Source organism: Mauremys reevesii, linkage group 10 (genome assembly GCF_016161935.1).
Source record: "Mauremys reevesii isolate NIE-2019 linkage group 10, ASM1616193v1, whole genome shotgun sequence".
NCBI lineage: Eukaryota > Metazoa > Chordata > Testudines > Geoemydidae > Mauremys > Mauremys reevesii.
The window spans coordinates 3,502,498-3,524,650 of record NC_052632.1 but is presented as its reverse complement, the minus strand read 5'-3'; the positions used below and the strand labels follow the sequence as shown (position 1 = coordinate 3,524,650).

The window sequence follows — 22,153 nt, the reverse complement described above, 5'->3', positions numbered from 1 at the left end:
TCTGACAACTACATTTCTCCGCCTTTTGCTTGTCCTGTACCCAAAATCCTATCTCTGGTTTCACAGGTGGTTGCTGTGAAATTGTCATAAACCGGAATTGTGACTTTAGGGGAGGAGCTGATGAGTAGTTCAAAAACAGTTATCTTTACATGTTAAATATTTTTCATAATAGAGAAAAAGGATGACATACAGAAAATATACTGACTGCTAGAAAAATGTGTAGACCTATCCATAAGAATTTGCTGGTAGCTCTTTTAAAAACCTGGCTGTTTTAAACTTGACTTAGTGAACAGACCTTACTCGGCTGCACAAGCTGCTGGATAGATTGCACCAAGTGATGTCAGGGACTCGAACCCCAACAGCGAAGTTCGTTGTCTGACCGCAGTGAGACAGGCAACACCAGCAAGGTCCGATAAAAAGTTCTTTATTGACAAGTGCACGTATCAGTAAAGAACAGCTCGTATCCGAAAAAAAAAAAGCCCCCAGCTTAGCTTTAGCTTATAAATTATTCACTTCACACAACCCATATCCCACCCCTTTGGTTAGTAACAAACCTAAAATAACAAACATCTGTCTTCTTTTTATAATGTAAGCAAGTTGTGATGCCCCAGCAACTTTCTTATCAGCATAGTTGCCAAGCACCAGACACTGGAAGACAGAGTTAAAACAGCTGGTAAACTTGAGAATGCACTCCCCTTTCGTATCACACTTTTCCCAGGGCCATCTTTATTCAGGCCTAACAGTGAGAGCTAGCAATGTGTGTCAGGACTGAGCATTCAGAAATGCGAAAAGCAAGGGAGGAAAGGGACTTGTTGGTTGCAGATATTTGATCCGTTTCTTAACATGAGTGCTGGATGCCTCTGGTTTTGTGGTGTCTTCAGCTAATGTTCATAAAGATTGCATGTGTTTTTAAATGCTCTTTTGGCGTCCTATTTAACATGGTGTTTGGGGGGCTAATTACAAATATTTTTGTAGTATTAAACTTAGGCTACAGCAAAACAGAAAATGCTGAATTCCAACATTAATGTTCCAACGTTTTCCTGGCTTTCTTGAGTGCATCAGGAATGCTTTTCTCCTTAGTATGTGTTGCAAAGCCCACTGATATTAATGGAAAGACTTCCATTTGTTTCATTGGGCTTTGGATCAGACCCTCTTCATTGCACAATGAAATTGAATATGATGGTTCTTCCAAAATGTTTCACTTTTTTTTCTGAATTATTCTAGTTAAAATACATTGCTTATTGTGAAAGTAAAATATACTGGCACCAGGCATCCTTTCCCACAAAGCTTCATGTGCTTTTTAACCCCACACTGCAGCAACGCCTAATCCTCCACTTACAGGCTTCTGAATGGAGGTGAACAGTTGTCACTGTGATCAAATATGCTCACAATCCTGGACTGCAAACACCATTCTCTTCCCTGTGTGAGCCAAACGCAACTTGGATCTCATCTCCAAGTGGTACCTAGAAGATGGTTAGCCATGCCATTGCTGCCAGTCTGAGCTGTCATTTTAGAAGAATGGTAGGCATCAATCTGTGTGACCCAAGTCAAGGGAGGCCATATTGCATAGGCAACAACTCAGAGTATTGGTGGTATAGGATGACAGGTCTTGCTCATGACACTAACTCTGGCATACACAGAGAATTCTAACCAGAAAGCAGGCTGAAGATGATTTCCTTCTTAATGATAGGTATTTTGAAGTTTGGAGGTTGGCTTTTGTCTGCTCTCATCCCAGAGTTTACTTGCAGCTTGCTGTTGGTCATCTTACAAAAATGTTGGGTTTAATTAAATACTTCCCACTTCTGTTTTTCACTGGAGGATCTCAGTGCTGTCACAATAGTAAGAATCTTCTCCATTAAGCAGAGTGAGGATCTGAGGATCTCAGAGCTCGCCTAGGATCGCACTTCAAGTTGGTGGAAAAAGTTGAGCAGAAATTTGCTGTGCTTAGTCCAAATCCTCTGCTCCAACCAGCAGACACATGCTGCCTCCCAATGCACTGGACACACACAGATTAAAAGAAATATATTCTGTAACTGGGGGATAGCTGGGCTCTATTCACTGCCATAAAATGACATCTAATAGTGTGTTTAAAATCTGCAGTAATAAGCACGTAAAAATGTATTGAGCTGTTCCCCCCCCCTCTCCTCCCCCCCAATACAGATGGCTTAACTAAATGTAAAGTGTGCTTTATGGCTAGGGGTGAAGTATAGGAAATACTGTTCTCCATTTAAAAGTGAATTATCTCTCTGTATAAAAGAAGCAAAGCATACTTGTTGAGGTCATCCTGAAAGCATCATCACTGAAAATTATCTGCTGATGCAGAAAATTAGATTTATTCTTATGTTAGCATTTCCATAAAAATATAATTATATACAAATTTATATTCTCTAAAAGCTTGTAGTAAACTAGGCTTTCAGGAAAATAGGACACTTATCTTTTAAAGTCCAGTTTCAAATGGCCAGATGGTGCTTACAATATGGAAGTATAAAATTAGTGAGGTGATTCAAAAGGCAACCTGAGGTAAGAACCTTCCGTGGTGTTCAGTATCATTCATGCATATTTGTCTGCCTGCAGAAACTACAGCCATTGCTGCAACATTTCATGTAGTCATCTGAGGTCGATTCAGAGAGTTGTGTGAATAGTCCTTAGCGGAGTATGTGTGAGACCGTTATTTTCAATGTGAAATTTAACCACCAGCTCTGCCTATTCAGTTGTTTCTCAAAGAATATTAAGAGCTAACATACTTGTTTCGCTGGGTATTCCTTTTGATTCTTTCTGTAGCTGCCCAAAGGCAGTACATAGTGCTACAACTTTGCACAGTTACAGCATTTGTTAAAATGTTGTGGGCCAAACATTTTCTGAATTGAGAAATAAATTTAAGAACCCACAAGCCATTTTTCATATTCCTCAATTGCAATTAAACCATTAATTTGTTTGTGCCACTAGATACAAGAAATCTTAACGTTGTCATCCTGACACCTTCTGAAGGCTGATCTCTGGGTGGGAGTGGATACTTCGTTAGAACACCAATCAGCTAAGGGGGGAAAGTCTGTTGCAGATGGTTGCATACAGTGAGATGCTTGCAGTGGTAACTGTTCTTGGCCTGACTTCTTCATCTTAATCTGTAGTACTTCAGCCTGTATTATAATAATTATTTATTACCGTGGGTGGTTTGTGTAATGGCACAGATCAGATCTGCTGTCTCTTTTTCAGTCCTCACCTCTGCCCCATCACTTCTGAATGCTTCTCAGTTATGGAGTGATGTGTCACTTCCATATTGAATTCTGTGTGCAAGTAGCCCTAAGATTTTTATAAAAGCATTTCTTCCAAGCGTCTTGGCAAGACAAGGGCCGCTCCTGAAGCACAGTGCTAAATAAAAGCTCAGCTCTGTGCTTCACAAATCAGATCAGGTAGTTACATGTTTAACCTTTGGGCACTCTTTGCCATCAACTCAGGAGATGTTTCAAAGAGAAAAGATGTTGGCCTGAAGGATATATGTGAATTAAGCTGTTGATTAAGCTTCTTGGTCAAGAGAAATCCAAGTATCAAACATTAAAAACATAGTAGTCTGCAACACATTGTGTAATTCAGTGGCATTTTTTTTTTTTTAAATGCTCCTGTGTTTTCAGGTTTTTTGCTTCATCCTTGAGTAAAACTAGCTTTTCATGCCAGTATGCTTTATAATTTAAATTTATTATCATTATTCCTATATTTCCCAGTCTGTCTTTTGTGTTCTTTCAACATGATCTTTCACCTACTGTAATGTAGGGTGAGGAAGAGGAGACGGGGGATTTTTGGCAAGAAAACTGGTAAGGGGGAGTGGGACCTTTGCTATGAGAGAAGCCCTCTCCAACTTATTTTTTATGTTCTTATTAACCCTGTGGAAACTTCGTGCAAAACACTTCTGTTTGGAGTTCGTAGTCTCCTGGGATGTTCTCGCATTTTCCCAGTTCTGTTCCTACTTTAGAGAGGCCTCTAACTCCCTGGCGTCTTTCCCAGCCTGAGATCTGCTTTGAACAGGGCAGTAGTTAGCACTACATAGTCCAGTTGCCTGCGTGCTCCAGCAATAAACTGTAACTTTAAAAAGTGTATTTGAAGAGTTGAAGCTTAAAGAATTGATCTAGGTTTGAATGTCAAGGTCCACACCAGAACAAATTTTGTATATTTCCAGTTGTTCTTTTAAATCAGCTCACTATTTTTTATCGGTGTCTAAGCGCTTAAAGTGCTTTTTTAACATCTCAAAAGTGTCTGTTTGAAGAGAGCAATGATTGAGATTTCATCTTTGAAATGAGGCAGTTTAAAATGATCAGCAATGACTTGAGTTAAATATTTTACTCACTGTTCTCCAAATACAGATGTGCCAGCCTGTCACAGAACTCCAAACCGCAAAGAGTTCTTTAAAAACACCAATTTAAAAAAAAATCTTTCCGTGGCATCTCAGTTCAACAAAAGCAAAGCACATCCAAGTTTAGAGCTCAGTCTTTTCATTTGTCAGAAATGTATGGTTTATAGATAGAGTTTAACCAATTACTGTTTCTGTTGCCTGTCTGAGCTTTCCATCCCGACTCCCTCTTCTTTCTGGAGTTGGAGCAGAAATGATTCATCATGTCACACTGGGTAGTGGCTGTACTTGGTTTGACTTGTCTGTGTGTGCTGCGGAGTGGATTACTGTGATTAGTGCACTTTTGCAGCTCTGGTCGCCTGCTCCTGAACATTTCATTGCTAGATTTATGACTTTTTACTTGAAAAAATATACTGTGGCTCTAAAGCTTACTGCCAGTTGTGGTATGTCCTGCTCATGCTGCACAACAAAATTGTGTTGATAAATGCCTTTTTGTTGTTATAGTCCAAAGTTGGTGATGTGGGCTACTAGTTGGTTTGTTGGGATGGAGGTGACCTAGAGGGATCCTGGGGGATACCCCACTGTATGGTGCTCCTAATTCAGTCATGTCTGCGCACAACCCCGCTGCATGAAAGCCCTCGGTCACGCTTCCCTCTGTCTGAGCGCTTCTCGCATCTCCCTCCGGATACTGTTGTTAAAGAATCCATGTGTCGGACAGAGAGCTTGCTAGTGAATCACAGAAGGTGTTACTGCCCACCTCCTTGCACCCCTCCCACCGGAGCCAGGGTGAGGTTGAATCCAGACTGGCACCCTTCCACCCTCTCCCCTCCACATGGTGGTGCACTCCCCTGTCACCAGCTCTATCACTGTCGAATGAAGTAAAAGCAAAAGCTGTCAGTTCCCCTGTTTTAATCTGTTCCACGTTTATACTTGAGAACATCTCCTTTTATTTTGTAGGTATGGTGTGAATATGCGTTGCTTGGCAGCTCGGGTCAACTATAAGACTTTGATCATCATCTGCGCTCTCTTCACTCTGGTCACAGTTCTGCTGTGGAATAGATGCTCCAGTGATAAAACGACTCAGTTTCCCCGAAACCTGAACAATGGCTTCCGAGTAGATGGATTGGAAAAACGAACAGCTGCATCTGAAAGTAACAACTATGTAAACAACCTAGCCAAACAGCAGAGCGAGGAGGCATCCCCCCAAGAGCAACAGAAAGCACCCCCTGTGGTTGGAGGGTTCAATAGCAATGGAAACAAAGTTTTGGGACTTAAATATGAAGAAATTGACTGTCTGATCAATGATGAGCATACAATTAAAGGGAGGAGAGAGGGCAACGAGGTCTTTCTGCCCTTCAGTTGGGTGGAGAAATACTTTGAGGTTTATGGGAAAATTGCTCAGTATGATGGCTATGACAGATTTGAGTTCTCTCATAGCTACTCCAAAGTATATGCACAGAGAGCACCTTACCATCCCGATGGAGTCTTCATGTCCTTTGAGGGCTACAATGTAGAAGTTCGCGATAGAGTGAAGTGCATAAGTGGTGTTGAAGGTAGGTGGGGAATGTATTTGACAGTTGAATGAAATGCATCTGAAAATTGGCTCTCCTAATTTGATATTCAAGATGTTTGTTTTCATTTTCTCAGCCTCCCTAAGAAAGAATGGGGATGTGAGTCATGAGTGACATCCAAGTTTATTCTAGTCTGTCCCTTACTATTCCTCCAGTGTCGTCCTGACATCTCTAATTTTGGTTTACAGCAGACACCTGCAGTGCTAGAAAGTACTCTTAGGCTTTACTAGCACCCATGGAGAGAGATGACAAACCATACAGCAGAGCTCTGCCATGCAATACCATATGGCTAAACTGTCTATTGTACTTTGTCTTTTTTATGTTGTATTTAACAAGATTATGAATTTCATGTGTTTGGGTTTATAAATTTCTGAGCTAGCACAATAATGTAAGCTTCTGCTTTGGAACATTTTTAGAGCAAAACAATAAATGGGTACAAGCAGAAAACAGTGCAGGATTAGATTCCGCCAGATCTAGGTTGGCCCTGCACAGGTTGTATGCAATAAGGTAAGAGTCACTGCGATTTCTGAAGACAGGATAAGAGTATTTTTTCAGATTTGTACTATGAGAGTTCATGCTTTTCTGTGTAATTACAGGAGAGATTTTGAAGAATGGGGTGAGTTGAATGGGAAGGCATTTAAGCCATTAAAGCTTTATCTCATAAGACTGAATAAAATTACAGTACAGTAGAACTTTTCTAATTTGCTGAGCCACTCAATCGATAATTCGTACACAAACAGCTCTTATTCCACTTCATAGGAAAGATTTAATAGCAGAAAACTCCAGCGAGATCTCATAACTAAGAATTAATTACTTTTTACAAAACGTACTGTAGAAAACTTACTGGCATACTGTCACATACTATAAATAACTAAAACTGCACTTGTGAAATAAATGGACAAATGCATTAATGTGGTGATGTATTCCTGAGTTTTTCCTAACAATAATTAACTTACTAGTTTGAAAAATTCAGTAATTTGTAATGTCATTTGTGATGTTTCACTGTATGCTAGTATCCACTCTAAATTCCAGCGTAAGTCACTTCTAAACCCCTGCACATCAGTAGATTCGTTTGTTTTAAAAGATGCACAGGAATGAATGAACCATGTCCGAATTAATCATGATACCATGTATTATGATCCTTCCAGGTTATATTATCACATTCCCACTAATTTAGGTATCAACCAAGCAAATACTATTGTATCTTTAGGTCAATATATTAAATTATTTTAGTCTCTGGAATATATTTTGAAAAAAATATAAGATGCCCTATCAAAACACATTTCTAAAAACTATTATTTTTAGTGGACATGGTGTTAAAATATCCCTTCAAGACTATTAAATTCAATTCTTTAAATTAGTGTTCTTTTCCTGTGTCCCATAACTGCCATTTTGGATTCACTGTAGCTGCTTTTAAAAAATTCACCTTATCTTAATGATGGGCATTTGCCAGATGACATCTTAGCTCTAATACCTCACAATGCAGTGGTACTCTCCTCCTGTTTTTTAAACTGCCACCTTGCTTTGGAATGAGATGGAAAGAGAGGGGGGACATCTGGAGCTGTTCTTGTGCCCTACAAGAAAGGTATTTTATTAATTCTACACATGCCGATTCAATTAGGTTGCAAGGTGGCCTAGCTCTGAATGTCGACTTTTTCCCCCTAAGGACTATATTTCAAACACTATCGCGGCACAGCTGTAGTGTTGCAGCTGTACTGCTGTGGTGCTTCAGTGTAGACACCACCTATGCTGACAGGAGAGATTCTCCCATTGGCATAGGTAATCCACCTCCTCAAGAGGCGGTGGCTAGGTCAATGAAAGAATTCTTCCATTCACCACACACTGTCTACACTGGGGTTAGGCTGGCATAGCTCCATGGCGTAGCGCACCCCTGAGAGACGTAGCTATGCCGATGTAAGTTCTGAGCATAGGCCAGCCCTAAGATGCCTGACTCTAATTCGTCTCTGATTGGAGTGAAAATTGAGAGTGCATGTGCTGAGTCTTGACTCTCCCAAAATTACAAATAAATTAGAGACCCCGTAAGCAGCACATATGCGCAAAGAGGGGACTTTTTAATGAAACATGCTATTGATTAGAAAGTCTGATGTAGAATATCATTTAGAAAGTCTGGTTATCTACATCAGACTTTCTAATCGATAGTCTTTTTCATTAAAAAGTCCCCTCTTTGTGCATACGTGGTGCTCGATGTGCTGTCAGTCTTGGATGTTAAATGTAGAATGGATCTGGAAGATCACTGCAGATGGTCACTTTGCAGTACTGCTGACTTTTAGGCTGAAAAGCGACGTGAACCGCAATACAAAACCAGGCAGGACAAGTTCTGCAGCATCTCAACTTGCAAAATATGTAGGCTCCACGCCGATCTGGAATATGTTTAGCTGCTGTATATTTCAGCCACACATTTCTGTGAATGAATTTAATCAAAGTGTCAAGTGTCATTTACCTATAAATTTGGCTTTCTGCATTATGCCATTTAGAGCTGTCGTTGTGCAATGCGGTGCCAAGATCCCTAATGTGGTTAGGGAAATAGACTTGCTAGCATCTGGCAGACAAGTTTTTGAGGAGAAATAACGACTGTGGGGGAGAGGATGGATGTCAAAGTAAAACCGTTTGAAAAGGTTTTAGGTTTCAAAGGCAAACTAATAGAATGATGTGAGATGACAGTCTATATTGAGTAGTTCTTATATTGTCACCAGATGGGATGAAGGAGAGCTTGTGTTATATTTTACCTTGTCTCTTTTGTACAAGGTAATATGTTGCCTTGTGTCCTGTGACCTGGAAAATTTAATCATGTCATCTTCTTAAATTAACAGCTACAAGTAAAGCTTTTACAGCAGATTTCATCTTATGATCCCAATACATGCGCCCTTAACTGAGAACACTCAGTATTAATAAGCGAGCTAGCTTCCAGCAGTTGAGATAATACATAGTACTTAAATATTTCCCTTGATGCTTTTACTCTTCAGGCAGAAGTAGTCCATCAAGTTACTTTCAGGAACACTTATTATTCGAAACATGTATCTTCTTTAATTTAGTTTAATCTTTTCATTACACCAGGTTCCAGGGATAGCTTGCTTCCAAGCTGAACATTTCCAAGGGACAAAAATGGTGCAAATGCCACCGGATTTATTTTCACTTTGAATTTTCTTCACTCTGTGCCATTCAGAGGTTTGAAGGGCTGGGATCTTTTGTTTCCTGCAGGGGCTTTAAGACGCTTTCCATTTTAAGATTCAGCTTTGAGACTAAGTTTGAAGACCAGTAAATCATGTTTGTTAAACTCCAGCAAGTTTTGAATTTTTTTTATCCGTGCTTCATGCTCTGTGTGCATTTCCTTTCATATTACCATTTATCCAGCTATTGGCATATAAATTAGAACCTCTTTCCATATACTAAGGCTCTTCTTGCCTCCCCTGTTCAGTCAGTGATGTGACATGTTGTCTGTCATCAGTTATGGCTATGATAATGAGGGTGTCCTCACTGAATGAACATGAATGAGTACGTTGGGCAGAAGGAAGATGACGGGGGGGTTAGGCGGTGGGGGGCAGCGGCTGTTTTTAAGCATATCATGGAGGCTGGTCATGACTGAGAATGTTAGAAAATGTGTATTGATGAGTGAGGTTTCAAGAGCATTACATCACTCAGTGAGCTTCAGTTATACAAATTACCAGGTTGTAGCAGGTCTCTGGGGGTCCAGCTGTTAACAGATGTTGGAGCCCTGCACAGATGTGCCAGTTAATTCTTATTGACTGATTTTGGTAGATGTGACTTTTTAATTCCACTTCAAATATGGGGGGGGGCAGAGTGGCTTTCTCCTCAAAGGCAACTAGGGTCTGGGACAAGGATGCCCTTGCAGAGAAACCCTAACTTAGGGGTCAGAGGTTTAGGTTGCCATGTTTTTTATTTATATGTTGAGCTAAACCTGAAGGAGAGAAGTTTAGACCAGAAAGTATGTGTAAATTCTGTAAAGAGCAGGGTGGGGGAAATCTGATTACACAGACATTATTTCAAGATGTATTTATGGACTCATAGACTTAATGGTCCCTTCTGACCTTAATGATCATCTAGTCTGACTTCCTGCACAACGCAGGCCACAGAATCTCATCCACCCACTCCTGTAACAAACCCCTAATCTATGTCTGAGTTATTGAAGTCCTCAAATCGTGGTTTAAAGACCTCAAGGTGCAGAGACTCCTCCAGCAAGTGACCCATGCCCCATGCTGCAGAGGAAGGCGAAAAACCTCCAGGGCCTCTGCCAATCTGCCCTGGAGGAAAATTCCTTCCCGACCCCAAATATGGCCTGAGCATGTGAGCAAGACTCACCAGCCAGCACCCAGGAAATCATTCTCTGTAGTAACGCAGCTCCCACCCCATCTAACATCTCATCACAGACCATTGGGCATATTTACCTGCTAATAAAGATCAATTAGTTGCCAAAATTAGGCTATTCCATCATACCATCCCCTCCATAAACTTATCAAGCTTAGTTTTGAAGCCAGATATGTCTTTTGCCCCCACTTCTCCCCTTGGAAGGCTGTTCCAGAATTTCACTCCTCTAATGGTTAGAAACCTTCGTCTAATTTCAAGTCTAAACTTCCTAATGTCCAGTTTATATCCATTTGTTGTAATAGCCTTATAGTTCAGGAGCTGTAACAGTTTAAATTTGCAAGTACACCTCTACCCTGGTATAATGCAACCCGATATAACACAAATTCGGATATAACATGGTAAAGCAGTGCTCTGGGGGTGGGCAGGACTGCGCACTCCAGCGGATCAAAGCAAGTTCGATATAACGTGTTTTCACCTATAACACGGTAAGATTTTTTGGCTCCCGAGGACAGCGTTATCTCGGGGTAGAGGTGTATTGAGTAAAATTGCAAGTTCACCATGAAACAATGCTAGTAAAATTATACTAATGTTATTTTACATTTAATTTGCAGAGATTTATGTGGTATTAGAGGGATTTAATGGTCTCCAGAGTGGAAGGAAAAATCCATAAAAATGTTTATGTATTAAAGTATGGTATTGCAATAAGCAAGTAAATGCCCAGGTATTGTAGAACGTGGTGAGAACTTCACTTTGCCTTCTGCGTCTGGTTGGTTTTGATATCAGTTTTTAGTATTTGCAGATCTTGGTAAAAAGGAGAGTAATTCACCTTTTTTCAACAGGGTTTCTTTGTCTGTGCCTGAGAACTAATGGTGAAAGTTACTTCTGGTAAATGGTATTTATTTATGTAAAACTGTGCGGGGGAGAAGGGGAGACAGAATTCTAAACTGTATTTTAAATGTTCTAACAAATATTCATGTTTTTCCTATATTACAGGTGTGCCAATGTCCACACAGTGGGGACCTCAAGGCTATTTCTACCCAATCCAGATTGCACAATATGGGCTAAGTCATTATAGTAAAAATCTGACTGAGAAACCACCTCACATAGAGGTGTACGAAACAGCTGAAGACAAGGACAAAAGCAGCAGACCTGTTGATTGGACTGTACCAAAAGGCTGTTCTGTTTCGACAGTAACTGATAAATCCAGGTTCACTAATGTTAAACAGTTTGTCGCTCCAGGTGTGTTGTTGTAACTACATCACAGATAAGCCATTTGTGTTAATTTTGTGCAGATGTTATCACGGGAGTCCTTTATTAAATACATATGTATATAACCTTGTTGACTTTTCATCTTTGAAATCTCACCTGAAAACCTGTCTTCTCCTTTGTGTGTCTTTTATTTTCCTTCTATCTTATCTCTCGACTTTGTAACTAACTGTAAAGTGAACAGAAGCTGTATTATAGAAGAGATTTTACCACACAGATAAAGAACAGAAAAGCTCCAGATGAAATCCTGTAGCCTTTAGTTGCCATGTCTATCACAGGAATAGGAGGAAGCAAATAACCTTGGAACCAGTCTGTAGAATAGGAAATGAGAGTAAAATAAATTCCAAAATCTTAGTGCTAACGAATTACAGATAGGGTGCTCCTGCAATATCCTCTTTACAGGCATAACTGCATGGACCCCATCAGTGTTTCCATTATCAATCCCTGTATTCAAAGATTTTTCATTAGAATGTAAATGTTTGTGTTGTGCTGAAACTTGGCATACAAATGTCACAATATTTGTCAATTCAGGCTGTCCTAAGCCTAAGGAAAGAGGGAAAGTTGGACTACATGTGGCTTCAGGTTTTTTTAAATTGCTCGGTAACAGTACTGCAGATTCATGCAGCAAGGGTTAATCCATGAGGTGAGTTTAGCATATCTTGTACATTAAGATAACCAACATGTTCAAAACCCTCCTGAACTGAAAGATGTACTACTGTTTAATGGAGGAAATCAAGAACGTCTAATTCTGTAACCTACCCTCTGTTTCATTGTGCATGAGCTTTCGTGCCCAGGATGGCTCTGGAATCGGGCCCAAGGTGTTCAGGTATTCTTACCTTGGCCCAGATCCTAAGGGATCTAGCACAATTGCTTTATGTGCCATAAAGCACATAAAGCTGGTAGAATCTGACCCTAGAACTCCAAAGTAGCTGATAATTGGAGGGTCATCTCAGCATAGGAGGACCCTCCAGTGGTGTAGTGGCTTCCTGCTGCTAGTGTAAGGGAATATGAAAGGGAAAAAGCTAGAATAAGGGTTTCCCTGTGCTCTGAGAGCCTCAGCTACATGTCAGTCCCTTGGGGGTCATGGGTGGCCGAGGTAACGTCAAATAGCCTTCAGGCTGCTCTGAGTGACACGCAGCTACAACTAGCCTAGGTGGGGAGCGAAAGGTTACCTTCCCAGCTGCACTGTTTGCTTGGCGGCTATAGCCTTTGTTCGTACCCAGCTCCTCTGAGTTTTCCCAGTCACTATGTATCTCCACTCAGTGTTCTAAAATATACCTTTACTTCCTCTTGAGTTGTCATATTCTGTTTCATACTTAACAAAACAAATCATCGGTACAACAAAATGCATTATTTTATGCAACATTTTCTCCTTGTACTAAGACAGCCTCATTAGTAAGGACTGAATGTATTTTTCTCCCTAATCAATACCCATTAGAATTAATGAGTCCATTACTTAAAAAGACAATGAAGTAATTTTAGTCAGCACCTTAGGCCTGGGTCTCTAAGGAAAAAGTTGTCAGAACACTCTTGTGTCTTTGTAGTAGATAAATATAAGGAGAGGAAAGGTTATAAGATCTTTTATGTATTCTCCTCTCATCCTTTATTGATGGCAGAGTAATCTTCAGACCTTGAAGGCCACAGTATGAATCCACTCATCTTAGATGGCCTTAAGTAAAAGATTTATAGGTGCTTAATGCAGTACAAGTTATGGGCAACCTTTAGTTTTTTGGGTTTTTATTTAGTTCTTAACTTTTTGCCTCTCTTCCTATAGCGTTTTGTATGATAGAAAGCAAAAGGGATAAGTAGAAATGATAGATGGGGACAGTCAACATTTTAACATTTTTTTTAAAGAACTAATTTATTTTACAGAATTTTGGTGGTTGAGTTAGTCATTCACAAAGAACAACACTAGTGTAACAAGGCACTGCTATTTCTCTACTCCAAAGGCAGATGCTGAACTTCAGAGCTCAAAGGAAATAAAGCTTTATTTAAAAAACAAAAACAAACCAAAACATAAAATTCAATCATAAAGGAGATACGGTAACACTGAGATCGTACAGTGCAGCATGTGAAACGATAGTCTTGATGCAAAGCATAATGGATTAGTTTGGTAGATGGGGAAAGCCTTGTATTCTTGAGGGAATGTGGGCCATAACTCGGTTGTTGCTCCTAGAAATATTGAAGGGGTATTTTACACATCAAGGAGCACAAGCAAAGAAACAATCACCTTTCACCCATGAGAATTTTATTCCATTAAAAACATTAATTTAAAATGACTGTCTTTAAACATTTATCATACCTCTGTGCTTTCAAAACTACAAGATCTGTACAGTCTTACAAACTAATTAGCTGTTTGATCATCTACTACAGTTTTGGGGGGATTTGGTCTTATACTTAAAAGCTAATGTGTGAAGAAACAAGGTTTCCTTATGGTGTATTGCTTTGGAACCTTATTTAATTGTTGACGTATTGTTTTGTTTTTTAAAAAGAAGACAGCACTGAGTTTTGCCCTTGTAGAGGTTAATAAATTAAAATGTAAAGTTTCTTTGTGTTCATTTTTCCACTAAATTGATCAGTTCCCTGCTCTTGCAACAGTCAAGCAGGCAAAACCTCAGCTAATAGATTTTAATTTTAGTCCCAATGGATCTCTAACTACCTGTTTCTTTCTTAGTTCTCCCAGCTGTTTTGCTTAATGTGGCTCTAGTCTGAAGTGTGACTAAAAATGGCATAGCTGGGGCTCCATGTTTTTTTCCTCTCAATTTCCGTTTCAAATATTTTCAGTTTGCAGCTAGAAAGAGTTCTTTCCTAATAAGCTCAGTAGAATCTCTGTAAATCAAGCTGGGTGCTTTCCTTCTGGTGCATCACCAGTAACAGATGTCCTGCAGGCCCAATGAGGGCCTCAGTTATGCTTGCGCAACACCCATTGCCTTCAGTAGATTTGCACAGGTAGCTGGTGGGCCCTGTGGTGGAACTTGGCAAACATCTAAGCTGATGACAGTAGAATCTGCCGTGGGATGTTTTGCCTTTTACTTTAGTTACACAGGCAGGGGTACTGGAACAGTTTGTATAGTGGGGGGGCTGAGAGCCATTGAACCAAACTGTAAACCCTGTATACGATGGAAACCACTTCAAGCCGGGGTGCAGCAGCACCTAGTTCCAGTAACTATGTATACAATTTTCTGACTGGGGAATTGAAGAGAAGTGGGCAGTTAATAATCTGTTGGCACAAATCATGTCAACTGCTTTATGTGACAAGTTCCAGAATATGTAATGCCAAATTAGTGCCAGCCACCCAATTTGCACATACAAAATCGGATTTTTATTGAAATATGACATACAATATAAAGTGACTTTTTGTTCTGCTTTTCTTTCTTTGAATCATAACCAGCTGGAACAAATTGCCCATACTGTGTTACTAGAATGCCAGACCTGATTAGGATAAGATTTATTGTAGCTAGAGGGGTTTATATTTTTTGAATTGTGTTGCTTGGTTAGCTCATATTGCTGTCTACTATGGATAGCTTAATACTACCAAACATATTTCAGGTTCTCAGTGATGCAGCACATCTACCTCTTTTCAACTCTCCCTCTCTTAGTCTCCTCTTATGCCAGTTGTCCTTTGCCTGAAGAGTCAATTTTGGCATCTGCATTACATCCGGGGTGTCGGTCAGCTAGCATAGGATCCTGAAGAAGCAATTTGGCCAATACCTTGGCACTTCTCCTAGACAGAATCCAGTGATGTGTTAATGTAGGCTAGAGGAGGGAAATTTTCACTTATGGTACAGAGAGTCATCCTTGACCCATTAATTGATGCTGTGTTCTTAATTTAGTAATAAGCAGTAATGAACTGACACGCACAATGGAAATACAGATTTTTAGGTTAAGTGCCATTGAATTATTTCAGATTTTATCTGGCAAACCTAATTGTATGGTGTAACTTCCTTTTAAATGTTTTATTAATATACATCCTGTCAGATCATTTTTTACCTCTAACTGCTTTCTTTTGTTTATGCTTTGTGTTTTTTCCAGAAAATTCTGAAGGGGCGTCTCTGCAGGTTGGGAACTCAAGAGATTTTATTATTTCTTTTGACCTCAAATTCATCACAAATGGGAGCATATCTGTGGTTCTAGAAACAACTGAGAAGAACCAGCTCTTCACCATACACTACGTCTCGAACACTCAGCTGATCGCTTTTAAAGACCGAGATATTTACTATGGCCTTGGACCTAGGACCAGTTGGAGCACAGTCACTAGAGATCTGGTGACTGACTTAAGGAAAGGAGTTGGTCTCTCCAACACAAAAGCTGTGAAGCAGACAAAAATAATGCCTAAGAAAGTGATTCGGTTGATCACGAAGGGAAAAGGCTTCATTGATAACATCACTATATCGACAACTGCCCACATGGCGGCTTTTTTTGCCGCGAGTGATTGGCTAGTGAGGAACCAGGATGAAAAAGGTGGCTGGCCAATTATGGTGACACGGAAGTTAGGGGAAGGGTTTAAATCTTTAGAGCCTGGCTGGTACTCTGCCATGGCACAAGGGCAGGCCATTTCAACGTTAGTCAGGGCTTATCTGTTAACAAAAGACCACACATTCCTCAACTCAGCTTTACAGGCAACAGCACCTTACAGGCTCCCATCAGAGCAGCATGGAGTGAAAGCTGTCTTTATGAACAAACATGACTGGTATGAAGAGTACCCAACCTCCCCTAGCTCATTTGTTTTGAACGGTTTCATGTACTCTCTGATTGGACTGTATGACTTAAAAGAAACTGCAGGTGAGAAGCTAGGGAAAGAGGCAAAGTCTCTCTATGATCGAGGAATGGAGTCCCTCAAAGCCATGCTGCCGCTCTATGATACTGGCTCAGGAACGATCTACGACCTCCGTCATTTCATGCTAGGCTCTGCTCCCAACTTGGCCCGGTGGGACTACCACACCACCCACATAAACCAACTCCAGCTATTAAGCACGATTGACGAGTCCCCAATTTTCAAAGAATTCGTCAAGCGATGGAAGAGCTACCTTAAAGGTGGCAGGGCAAAGCACAACTAGAGCTCACAACCAAAACCCCGTTTCAGCTGTCTGCTGTTGACAGGAATTATTGGACTCCTTAAAGCTAAACAAAGGTACATTTTAAAAGGTTGCATACTAAGTTTTTTGTGAACTATTTCAAAGTGGTCCTCAAAACTGATCTTCAGAAAGTAATTGCATTCCAGTGTGAGAATACTTTGGTCTGGGAGGTGGAGTTTGAAGCAGGGGTCCAGTCAAAGGACTGAATAAAAGCTGGTACTTTATATTGTTTACCTGCCCATAGTGTTCCATAGCGAAATTATTCGCACTGAACAAAATCCATTTGTACTCCTGAGTTGGGGGGGGGGGGATTTCTTATTTTTTCCTTTTTGTAGGAAAAAGATAATTTACAGAAGCCATATAGGTCTCTAAAGTCCAGCACTTGCCTGAAAAGTTAGTATGTGGCCTCTTTTAAAATGGAATTATCTGTATATATGTTGGAAACAGAATTACAGATCATGTGATGTAATGCAGTAAATGTGTATTTACTTGTAACCTGGGTAGTCGACAGTGTATCTCTTTAAAAGTGTTTCTCTAATACAAATTTTTTTCTTGGGGGGGGGAAATACACAAAATTTGTTTTAAATTCTATATATTGAGAAATATGTTGAACATATGGTTTCTTTAAAAAGATGTGTAAGTGGAAAACACACACAGCCAGCATTCAGGCTTGTTAAGTTATGTAAGCACAACTCAAGGTGGGATTAGTTGACTGCACAAAAACTGCAAGCATACCATTGACATTTGAATTTACAATCATATTTGAGGCTTGCTAATCAACATTCCCCCCCATGTAGTTGGAATCTCTTGTTGTGAAATCTGATGTTTTGTACTGTATTTTCACCCACACTTGAGAGGTTTCTGTATCAATATGATTTTTTTCTAGTGATTTAATTTTTAAACTGTTTTTTAAAAAGTGGATCAAGCATTTTAAATGTTAAAATTAAGATCTAGGTCTCTACACTTAGTTATACCCACAATATTGGCTTAATTTTTTATATTGTCAGTTGCTCTGACAAGTGAGGAAGAGTACTTGTGCAATAACTGAATGTGTTGAACCCGTGCATTCAGTGACATACATTATTGTTCAGAATTAACCTGAAATGTCCTTTTTATATCTATAAAGTCTTTTCACTAGCCATTAGTCTTTCATTTCAACATGTGTAGGGCCCTATCAGATTCATGGCCATGAAAAATGCATCGTGGCCTGTGAAATCTGATCTCCCCCATGAAATCTGGCTATTGTAGGAGAAGGGCAGGGCTGGGGGCACCCCAGCTGGAGCCTCCTACCATGGGCGAGGCTCCAGCTGCTAGTCCCAGCCCAGAGTGTGGAGGGACAGGACTTCCTCTTCACCTGCAGGGGCCGCTCTCAATCCTGGGTCAGACCCACCTCCGTGACCTTCCCCACCTGCAGGAAGTGCTGCAGCTGCTGGCTGTGACAGCCCCCTGACCCAAGCAGAGAGGCTGTGGCCCCAGCTGTCAGCGCCCCCAATCCTGGTGGCGAGGCTGCTGGAAAAACCTGGACATGTGTTAATCCACCTACCCATGCCTTGCAACCTTTGCTTCTGCACTGCTGGTGGCAGTGGTGCTGGCTTTAGAGCTTGGCATCCAGCCAGCAGCAGCGCAGAAGTGAGGGTGGCAATCCTGCTGCCCTCTTTTGGGTCAGGACCCCCACACTTACAACACTGTAAAATTTCAGATGTAATTGTATGAAAATGTGAAATTGACTATTTTTAAAATCCTATGACCGTCAAACTAACTAAAATGATCTGTGAATTTGGTAGGCCTCTAAACGTGTTTTGCCTCCTTGTACTTCGGAGAGAGTAAACAAACCAACTCATGTCATTGGACCAACAGTGTTTTTATGGTAGTGCATCACTAATATCTGCTAATATTTTGGTCAGTACAGATTATGAATCCCAAACCTTTTAAGTTGTAGACACATTCCAGCATGGTAAAGTACACCCGCTAGTTAACAGATTTTTTTTTTCTGTTGGTCCTGTTGTACGTTCCTAATGTTTGTGTGGTTTAAAAAAAATACCAAGGAGAGTGTGAGTGGGGAGAGATGTTTGTATTAGGGACAAAAAAAATTCAAACCACTGAAAGGAGAGATGTGGCAGATCACAGTAAGACTTTAAAAGCCTTTTCTATTTTGCTCACCAATGTACAAAACAGGTTTGTAGTTCTTTTGATCTTTGCAAACACATAACATGATCGTATTGATTCCAACAAAAAGTAGATGTCACAGCAGAACTATTTTGAACCCTAAAATCTTTATCAATACCAAAGTGTTCAGAGAGGAGATTTTCCTCAAATTACAAAAAAGAAAAAAAACAAACTACTTCTCCGATAGCTGATCACTATCTGAGAGTGAAAGAGACATCTTTCTGGTGTGTTTCCTCAACATTATACTGATTTTGATTTGGAGAATCAAATGAGAAGGTTTGGGTACTGCTTCTGTGACAAATATCAGTGCCTTAACAATGTGAACACCTTTTCCTAGTGATTAGGAAAAGTGTTTAAAAACAAATAGTGGCATTGATCTTTCCATGTTTCATACCTCACATTGGAGTCCATCCAGCAGCAGACAGATTTGTTAAGAAACATAGGTTAGTCATTTCAGCTGAGAAACTGATGTACCATTCTATTTTTAAAGCAATCTCCATTGCATTTTTGTTGTTGGAGTGCATATGCATGTAAATTAAGCAATCAGCCAGGAGTGTTTATGGAACCTAAAGCATGGATTCCTCTTCGTTTTAAAAAAGAAGTGGGCTCTGGGAGAGCATTAATTGACACCAGTGCCGGTAATTTCATGTATTTGTTTTCACTGTATAATAATCCCTTTTGTACCTCTGTTTTTAAACTGACAGAAGATCTTAGATGCTAAGGTCTATTTAACCCATTCGCTAGGATTATTGTACATATATCATCAGAAACACAGTGCACGTGGGTATATGCAAACCAGTGACACAAGCACAACTATAGAAGTGTGGCAGTGCTGTTTTTCTTGGCCATTGTGTGAGACATTCACTGAAAGCTGCTATTTTCACTCACTTTGTAATTGTACTTTATTCTTTTCTACATTTGACATGGGGGGTACACACCATGTGTTAAATATGCAATAAATTGTTTACAGGATGCCCTTCTAAAGGGTAGTCCTTTGTAAAGCTTGTATAGACTTTGCAGTTTAAGCACAATGTGCACATGTTAGTTTTATATACAGCAAGACATGATTTTTGCAGAGGGAAAGAGGTACTATTATGTTTATATACAAAGTAAATGGATCAACATTTGTGCTTAATGTAAAGCTGCTTTATAAAATTGTAAAATAAAATTTTTTATCTTAAGACATGGTTTTGGGTGTTAACTTTTAATTGGCATATGAATCACCTACATGATAAAAAATAATCGCTTGATTGCACATAAGTAAAAACAAACCCATTATCTGGTTAGCAATCTTCCTAATGGTTTGATAAATGTCCCCTTTCAGGATAGTCCTCAAAGCAACGACCCTCTATGGTGAAGGTGGAGCAGGCTCTTTCTGCTTCTTCCTAGCTTGCTTGTTGGGGCTTCTTTTAATCTTTGAGGTGACTTCCACTCAGACCTCTGATCCCCAGCCTCCCAAATAAGCTTGATACTGTCAGTTATTTCCACTAAAGGGCCCCAGAACCTAAATATATTTAATTCTCATACTAAATTTGAACTGATAATCATTGGACAATAAACTAATGGAGCAAATGGATGGTCTGCATTTGCAGTAATCTATACAAGAGTGTTCCCAGTCTCATTTTTATCTATAGCTTTAGCTAAATACGTCTTGCGTAAATACGTCTGCCTTACTTTTAGGTATAAAAGTTAAACCTGCTTTTTTGTTTAGGCTACTAAAGTTTAACTTACTGCAATTGAAATTGCAACAAAAAATGAATTGGGGGACCCTTGAATTTTATTCTGCTAGGCTTTTTCTGTTGTTGGGGAGGGTAGCTCAGTGGTTTGAGCATTGGCCTGCTAAACCCAGGGTTGTGAGTTCAATCCTTGAGGGGGCCACTTAAGGATCTGGGGCAAAAATCTGTCTGGAGATTGGTCCTGCTGTGAGCAGGGGGTTGGAGTAGATACCTCCTGAGATCCCTTCCAACCCTGATATTCTATGATTCCATGACTTGAAGGGAAACTTCCTGCTTAACACCCAGGGATAGCAAATTTGGAAATACCTTGCTAGTCACTCCTGTGGCCTCAGTCACTATTAGCACCGTTGGAGGTGAAAAGTTAGATGATTTTTAGCTGCAAAGAACATTTTGACCTACATAAGTATGTAAACTGTGAGTTAATGCATCTTTTTAACAACTTTATACAATTCAAATAGCTAGAACATGCCTCTGCTACAATGATGCAGACTTTCCAGCATCTTCCCTCAACTATTTGGACGAAAGTATTGATTTTCATTACTTAGCAATTTGTTGAGAATGTCTGAACTGAAAATAGAAGTGAATTTAAATATGTTGTCTTGGTGATGAATTTGAATGTTTGCTGCTCAATTTGTGGTGAAAGGAGATACATTTACCATCTGCCTACAATGATTGATAACTCGCACGTGTGCATTACATTTCCTGAATGTTAAATAGTTCTCGTCTATCACTTACTAATCCTCTTCCAAAAATGGAAGAAGCTATTTAAATGACACAAGTGCTCAGCATTTTAGTGTGTTAAACAAGGTCAGTTTTTGCTATGGTGAAGCGTGAACGGTGCTACAAATAATGAGTCTTTAGGACAGTACAATGCTTTTTAAATATAGCATTCTTTAAAATGTAATCTGCAGCCAGGGAGATTTAGGTTTGATATTAAGAAACGCTTTCTATCTGTAAGGATAGTTAAGCTCTGGAATACGCTACCAAGGGAGGTTGTGGAATTCCCATCCTTGGAGTTTAAGAACAGGTTGAACAAACATCTGTCAGGGCTGGTCTAGGTTAACTTGGTCCTGCCTCAGCTCGGGGGGCTGGACTTGATGACTTCTTACGGTCCCTTCCAGCCCTGCGTTTCCTAGGATTCTGTAACCCTAGAGAGGAGTTAGCAGTAAGTGACTCACAATGGTCACTGTGAAGACCACAGCCTGCCTTTTGTCACGCTACAATCTTGCTTAAAACCATGTACTACAGGAAGGCAGGGTGGTGGTGATACAGGTTGACCTAGAGCAGGGGTGGGCAAACTTTTTGGCCTAAGGGCCACATCTGAGTATGAAAATTGTATGGCGGGTCATGAATGCTCATGAAATTGGGGGAGGAGGTGAGGGCTCTGGGGTGGGGCCAGAAATGAGTTCAGGGTGCAGGAAGGGGCTCTGGGCAGGGGGTGGGGATGAGGGCTCCAGCGGGAGGTGCGAGTTCTGGGGTGGGGCCCGGGATGGGGGGGTGGGGGTGGAGCAGAGGGGTTCACAATATGGGAGGCGACTCCAGGCTGGGGCAGGGGGTTGCGGTGTGGGGGAAGGGGCTCTGGGCTGAGGATGAGGGGTTCAGAGTCTGGGAGGGGGCTCTAGGGTGGGGCTGGGGATGAGAGGTTTGGGGTGC

At 40.4% G+C, this 22,153-nt stretch overlaps 1 protein-coding gene across 12 annotated transcripts in view; it reads left to right on the top strand.

The window, feature by feature from the left end:
* Positions 1-19,947, top strand: part of GLCE (glucuronic acid epimerase) — a 108,956-nt gene extending 89,009 nt beyond the window's left edge. For 11 of the 12 annotated variants that reach the window (XM_039492146.1, XM_039492148.1, XM_039492151.1 and 8 more), the window contains 3 exons: positions 5,300-5,895; positions 11,251-11,496; positions 15,556-19,947. In XM_039492146.1, coding sequence (XP_039348080.1) covers positions 5,300-5,895; positions 11,251-11,496; positions 15,556-16,580 — 1,867 coding nt within the window. In that variant the 3' untranslated portion in view covers positions 16,581-19,947. Of the gene's footprint in view, positions 1-5,299; positions 5,896-11,108; positions 11,143-11,250; positions 11,497-15,555 lie in introns of those variants that run through there. The other variant, XM_039492153.1, reaches the window with a different exon arrangement.
* The last annotated feature ends 2,206 nt before the right edge of the window (positions 19,948-22,153 follow it).